This window comes from Pinus tabuliformis, chromosome 1_2, assembly GCF_031772625.1.
Source record: "Pinus tabuliformis cultivar Carrire ecotype Pingquan chromosome 1_2, CPIR1, whole genome shotgun sequence".
In the NCBI taxonomy this organism is placed as follows: Eukaryota; Viridiplantae; Streptophyta; class Pinopsida; order Pinales; family Pinaceae; genus Pinus; species Pinus tabuliformis.
This window is the reverse complement of record NC_142298.1, coordinates 867850477-867858101: the sequence shown is the minus strand read 5'-3', so window position 1 is coordinate 867858101 and position 7625 is coordinate 867850477. Positions and strand designations below refer to the sequence as shown.

General features: G+C 34.5%; 1 protein-coding gene across 2 annotated transcripts; it reads right to left on the bottom strand.

The window, feature by feature from the left end:
* Window positions 1–2770: 2770 nt before the first annotated feature.
* Window positions 2771–6090, bottom strand: LOC149208692 (cellulose synthase-like protein E1). Of its 2 annotated transcripts, none has more exons than XM_089396154.1 (8): window positions 5713–6090; window positions 5401–5602; window positions 5009–5149; window positions 4721–4846; window positions 4391–4603; window positions 4045–4299; window positions 3604–3951; window positions 2771–3491 (listed from the first exon to the last, which is right to left on the bottom strand). In XM_089396154.1, exons 1-8 carry the CDS (start codon window positions 5961–5963, stop codon window positions 2934–2936), a joined length of 2094 nt encoding a protein of 697 aa, XP_089252280.1. In that variant the 5' UTR covers window positions 5964–6090; the 3' UTR covers window positions 2771–2933. The 2 variants fall into 2 exon arrangements, with proteins under 2 accessions (XP_089252280.1, XP_089252279.1); XM_089396153.1 differs by having other exon boundaries at window positions 5278–5602; window positions 5713–6088.
* Between the last annotated feature and the right edge of the window lie 1535 nt (window positions 6091–7625).

Here is a 7625-nt window from a genome sequence, read left to right as displayed (position 1 = left end):
TAAATTTTATGTTAGAAATTTGGAAACGCTTTAGACCATATATTTTTTGAAAAATATAGAAATTTGGTATTGTAATTTCCTATGTGCATGGTAACTATCTGAATTAATTTTTTAACGCATGAGGTTACTTTAGCTATGCTCCAAAATACAGCTTTCTAACTAAAACATTGCTGGTCAGTTTTCTTCTGACATAGAAGCATAGCTATATTCCTAATAGTAAGCATTCAAGAAGTAGAAATGGAAAATACACAGAGATATTAAGATACTATGTCTATATTTGAATGACAAAAAATATAATTCTATAATACGAATAATAAAAAGAACTAGAAAAATCACTTTCTCAATAATTTGGTTCAATTAAATATCATATATAATTTTTTTATTAATTCTCTTATGGCATTGTAACTTGTATTGAATAGGAGCTGAAGAAACGGTAGAAGAGTAAAGAAAGTAGCATTGTAAGTCAAGGGAGCAAGAGAGGGATGCTCATGCTCAAATAACAACATTAAAAAAATATAGCTTAGTTTTTATTTTAATATGTGGGGAGGTTAGAGTGGGAGGGGTTATTTTTAGTTCTCAAGAATAAATAAAGTCAATTAAATAGGTTAGACTGAAAGGGGTTATTTTTAGTTCTCAAAAATAAATAAAGTCAATTTAAAGTCAATTTAAATAGGTTAGACCGAGAGGGGTTATTTTTAGTTCTAAGAATAAATAGTCAATTTAAATAATTTTAATAATTTTAGGAAGAGCAACAAATAGTCAAGCAGAGCTTCTTGCTTTTTAGTAAAATCTGGGGTGGAAATTACACAACAAATTACTCGAGATTCCATATTTATAATTCAGAAAATTCTCAAGTCAAGAGATTCATCAGAAAAAGGTCTCCCTTCAATGATTTTTAGAATTCAAATGCAAATTCAGAAATGTGAAAAGGTGGATTTTTCCGACATTAAAAGGCAGCATAATCAAATAACGAATTCGCTAGGAAATCAAGGAGCAACTTTGGAAAGGGGCAGTATATATTGAATCATGACACGTTATCCATAGTAAACATTCCATGACACAAAGATTCAGGGCTGAAGGCGTCCTAACTATATGATCAAGACCATGAAAGAGTTGTTAAATATGTTTTGAGATTCCCAATCCCACTTTAATATCTCAAGGAAGGCGATTGGAATGGAAATGAAAAATGTCACGCTTCTTAATGATGGTCCTAATCACAATATTATGCAAAGTCTTGAAATTAGATCCTTACACAAGTTGATTGATGCTGAAGGATTTTCCAGCTAGGATATCAAGGCTCGGGCTATTATGCCTGAGGACAGCTAGTGTACATATCCAGGAGCATTTACATTTTACATTACGATGGATCGTAGTCGTGAATTGCAAGTTCAGGACCTTGTAAATTTGCATGAGTCCGGTAGCTGCAAGGAAAAGCTAGTGATGGCCATTCATGTCAGAAGCATACAGGAGAAAGATGGCGATCTTGAATGCAAGAAGGATGACAAATGAAGGGAAGGAACAGAGTTCGAACCATCAACTATAAATGGTGATTTCTTGTCCTTCAATTATCTTCAGATAGTCGCTGTGCCAACGTGATATGTAGCATGGCGAATTCATGAAGCAACGATTGAGAGGTGAATATAAAAGGAGCAAACAACGTCAAGAATGGATTTTCTCTCAGCACATATCACCAGTGAGGGAGAAAAAATTGTCACAGAGGCTAGGTCTCACTTTGCATTTATTCGACAGATGGAGGGGATGCAGGAAGATGTGGAATATTTGCTGTTAGTTGTGGACAACTTGGCTACAAAGATGGACAATCTCGCATTAGAGGTGGACACTATGGAGCTCAAAAGTGGAAATGACGACCATAGGGGTTCTCAAAGAGGTTTTCGGGATCAATGAAATCTCTCTTCCTCCAGCGTAGTCAGAGTAAATCACGAGGAGCTTTCAGTTCAGTTAATAGAGGTGATTCGTTCTCCACATGTGGACACAGAATAAAAGGGACATGTTAGAAGCTCCAGCATTGACAAGAATGACAGTGTGTAGACGAATTCTCATTTCTTATGTTTTGTAAGTACATAAAATATAATGGAGTGTGCACTGTAGTTATGAAAATGAAAAGCATAAATAAGCTTCCTTTTGTGCAATTTTATATCTTTAACGAAGAAAAACAAACTCTAATTATAAAGGTACTAGCCAATTTTCTAATTGATTTAATATAAAATATTTGTTTCCTTTATAAGAAAAGCAATATTAATTTATATAAATTTTAAATTATTTTCAAAACTTTTAAAATTTTTAATTTTAATTTTATAATTATAAACCATTCTTAATTAAAAACAAAACAAATAATATCATAAACGGTATGAAAGAACTTTCTTTCTTTATTTATATTAAAAAATAAAAATAAAAATCTTCATTTTATGGCTCTAAACTATTCTCAATCGAAGAGAAAAATAATACCATATATAATCATATTTTTGAGATATCAAATAACATTGCTTTCCTAGAATAGACTACTGTTTGACATCGTTATAAACTTTGCTCTATATTTATTATAAAATTAACTTAATTTAAAAAACATTATAATTAAATTGAAACCCAAAACTGATTATACGGCATACATAAAATATATAAAATTAACTTCATATATATATATTAATTAAACTGAAATTCAAAAGTAATTATAAAGTATCTATTAAGATTTATGGTCGTACAAATACCAACCTCTACCATTGAAACAAAAATACCCATAATATATGATATGTTTATACGGTAAAATCAGAGCCATATGATTAATGTTGAACTTACACAAAAGGATTCGGATATTTCCTAAGAAAAAAGATCACTAATGCATGTGCGCACTTCTAAACGGGTCTATAATGAGTTTTCAGGAGAGTTTTGGTTGTAAAAACATAACAGCGTTCTTGCTACCGGGATGGAATGGCTGTACAAGCGACAGAGCAAGAGCTAACTGCAAGTAAAGTAGAGACGATTGTAACAGAAGTAGGTATTCGACCTTTGTCTTTCCTCATAAACATGGCCTCCAATATAGGATAACCACTGACGACTATATAGCTGCACAAAAGTAGCTGCAAAACCATACCATCAAAAGTCGAATTCCCTTCTCGCAGGATTCGTGCTAGTCCACTGACCAAAGATATCAAGTTTATAAGGGCCAAAGTTGCTGGTGGAATAAACATAGCAGATGTCACGCCAAACTCAAATATTTCGGCCTCGTATCTTTCGGCTGCTTCGCTATCCACTACTTTGCTCGTCACCTCGAAGCCTACTTCTGATACACCAAACATCTTGCCAGCGACTTCGATTAAAGCAAAGAGATAGGCTGACACGCCTTTAATCAACCACATTCTCTGATCGTTCCACCAACTTTTAAACGAGGCCCCCATCCATATAAACTCAATCAGACTGTAACTATATGCAGATACTGCTAACGACGCAAAGAGAAAGAAACATGAACATGATGCCTGTGGAAAGCCAAATAGGTAATCTGTAATGAAAACCATAACAAAAAAATCAATGTGAAACGATTCTAAAAAAAGGAGGATTTCCGAAGTTTATGCATTTGATTAAACATACCTTCGGAAATAATGATAGACCACGGAGCATGCAAAGACCAGGAACTAAACCGTAGATTAGTAGATATATGGAAGACAGAGACCATTGGGAGTAGAAACTATAACACATTCGTTGGGCTATTGGTGTTCGCCCAATCCCATACACATAGGGGCAATACTTACTCAAGACCAATTCAAGTAAGCCGACAGCCCACCTCTTCTGTTGAATTAGTGTATCAATCAAGTTATTTGGAGCAGACCCTAAAAAAGCGTTTCTTTTTGGATTGCAGTAAATAGACTTCCAGCCTCTACACTGTATAACAAAGCCTGTCAGTACATCCTCAACAACATTGCCATAAATCATGCCAACCTGCAAAAGACAAGTAGTAACTTTAACATTCAATATCCTTGTATGTGGTCACATGACATGATTAAGAATTAATAATGGAGGTCGGAATTTTACCTCTTTGCCCCACAGGGTGTTGTTCTCGAATGTGTAATTTGCATGGTCTCTCGCATCTTTCAACATCTTCGATGAATAATTTGCTTTGTCTTTCGGAATGCTTCCGTCTTCTGTACAAACAATGGAGCGCACAGTTTTATGATGTTTTGAGGAGCTCTGTTGTCGCTCACTTCCGCATAAAGCATCCCTGCGGTGAATGCATCCGGTGCCTGCGTAGAGTGGACCTTCAATTCCATCCAACCCTTTATATTTGATCTGCATGTGAATATTGACAGGTCGGATTATATATGCGTTTATCTATAAATTTCCACACGATTTCGCAGATGTCAAAGCTTTGTATGCTCACCGGGAAGATCGTCTTGAGATTATTTGCATATAGATCATTCTTCGTGATGCCATGGAAGGTTTGAGGAAATTGGACATAGGCAAACTGGTGACCTGTTTTAGGATCCAAGAAAAAGCACATGGCTTGACGAAGTGCTTCACAATTGTTGGTGTACATGTCACAATCAAGAGTGAGAATGAAGGGAGCATTGCTCATTACGCCAGAAACTCTTAGCTGCCAAAATTACAAGTTACGTTCTGTAATCTTCGCCGACCTTAACTAGATATTATTTCTAAAGTTAGTAATCACTGCTGCAGCTTGGTAATTAAAACAGAAGATACAAATATTTACCAGAACATTAAGAGCGCCGGCCTTGTAATGGTGGGGAACTCCAGGACGCTTCTCACGCGAGACATATATAAGACCGGGCACATCATTTCCTTCAATGTCCTTCTCCTCTCCCTTCTCCAGTAAAATCTGCGCTTACCCATGAAATATTCATTCAAAAGAAGACACAATTGACAAATATATATGTAGAATTTGAATATAGTGTAAGACAGGTGATCTCAACAAGAGATGTTTAGCACAGCATAAAATATATATGATCCGAAAGTCCCAATAAGGGACAAGAGTCAAGACCTGAACTATACTCGGATGATCTCGCCTACTGCTTCCAGAAACCCAGTCCTTGAATCCTTTGTGTTCTTTTTGTTTGTCTTCTGGAACATTGCCCATCTCCACAACCTTGGAGATTCGATTTTTCAATTCCAAATACATTTTCTGATACAAGATGGCAAAATTACAAGAAATGTTGTTTAAAACTGATACAGGAAGTAATATAAGATAAAAACATTGAAGTAAAAAGTTTGATGGGGGGTGTCCGCCGAGATATAATACTGCCTCCTTACATTTACATGCTTCCAGTCTCTCATGAATTGTATATTCTTATTTTCAATAGCATCGGCATCTGAGAAGTAAACCTCTGGACATCTGTCTTGAATGGCGTAGTTATCACAAAATGGAAGCCAAACCTTTGCAAAATGTGAAGCTTCCAAGAGAGCATAAAATGTGATTGGGGATCCTCCATCATCAGAAACATAGCATGACAACTTTCCCACTGGATAATCTAAGGCGAGAGCGGACAGTACTGTGTTTATGACAGTCAGCGGAGGTTCTTTGATAGGATCTGCGGTGCATATAAATATATCCACACGCGGTAAACCGTTCTCAAACCTGTCCATTTACGCAGATTAATCAATATTCATTTAACATATCCCTGAACACGTTGTATAAAACCATATTTAATTGTGGTTCTACTGGAAAATATACGAGCAAAATATCACCTCTGAGAAAGTCTTTTTGGGAAAACCCTTCGCTCAACTGGCCACCACTTGAAGGCCTGCTCTAAAATCCAACTGTAGGCGAAGCCTAATTCTGCGAGAAATATCAGAATCCATGGCCAGTAGTTCTCACTTGGGATATACATTAGGCGATAATATACGAGGCCAATTATTAGAGAAAAGTGGGCGCAGGCATAAGCTCTGTACATGAAGGATTTTTTTTCCAGTGTCGTATACAGAGGAAGGTTCTCCATGAGCAGCTCGCTTGGATTATCAAAGACGAAGTAAAGCCCCGTTTGTTGTTCCTTTGTTTACCCTTTTCTGTACTTAATGTTCGGTGCATTCTTATAAAGATCCGAAGGTCCTCCACAGATTTGCGCGCAGTCAACACATTGTGAGGTTTGTTTTTCCAATTCACGGAGGAGGACCACACACTCGGTATCTGATCAACTCGTTCCTTCGATAAAGATTGCTATGGCATCTAGAAAAGACGACAGAAATAAAAACAATGATTAATGAATACGAAACCACGTAACGTTGTTGATCATCGGTATGGAATCTAGAAAAGTCGACATAAATGAAAACTATAATTAATCAATAAGAAACTCTTTAACTTTGTTTTTGGAAAGTCTGTATGGAATCCAGAAAAATCTACGTAAATGAAAACTATAATTAATCACTACGAAACCTTGTAACTTCGTTTCTTTTTCGAATTGAAGAAATCGAGATCGGTATGGCATCTGTAAAAATCGACATAAATGAAAACTATAATTAATCAATACTAAACCTATGAAAACTATAATTAATCAATACTAATCCTTTTAACTTTGTGAACGATTTTTTAAATGAAAACTATAATTGATCAATTTGTGAATGGCTTTTTTGTTTTTTATTGAACTTTGTGAACGATATTTTGTTTTTTTACTTAATGGAAGAAATCGTGACGGGAGCAGTTGTCTTGTATACATAATTTTGTTCAAAAGTAGACAACAAGACGTGTGGGATCAAACTCCCCACTTAATCGCTGAACAATAGCCACTGGACCAACTTTGTGAACGCCTTAGGACACAACAAAATGCACTAAAGACAATAGATATTCAAACTTAGAATTATGTTTATACAAATGTTTTTACAACCATGTTTATTTTGGCTATGGAATAAGATTTTTAGAATTTTAATTAATTTAATTATTAATATTTTTAGAATTTTAATTAATTTAATTATTAATAGTTATTAGTCAGATTGTGAGTTAATTTTTATAGAACATTTTATAATATTTTTAATAATATTAATAAATTAAAGAAAATATTTTTTTTTATTTTATCAGAAATGCAAAAGTACAATCACTTATTTGGCAGCTAGCTTGGATGCATGGATATCATATATACTTAGTTCAATTAATTACATATAAATTTCTACGTCAACATAGGGGAGTAAAATAAAATCAAAATTAAAAGAAAATTGAGATATTAAAACATCATTACAAAATTTTAAGGTAGAAGTTACTCCATCTAAAAGTAATGCTTGCTTTGTGAGAATGTCTAGTATAAAATTATTCTCCCTTAAGACGTGAAACACCTCTTAAGACGTGAAACACCTAAATGTCATTGAACTTCTCTTGCAGATGGCTAATCTTCCTGTGCTATGCCTCCAAATAAGAATTTGGAGATCAACCTTCTCATTAAACAAATCCCCTAAAACATTAGAGACTCCTAACAACTTGAAAGCTTTCTTCCGGTTCCACAAAGCAATGGGAAATACAACCCATATAGCCGCTTCTTCATGAACAAAATTAGAGCCATTACAAGGTTGATATTTATTTGCTAAATATTTATGTCATGTTTACCCATTTAATTAAAATCATTAATTTTTAAAAATATCATATAAAATACAATATAAATATCTTATTACATGTT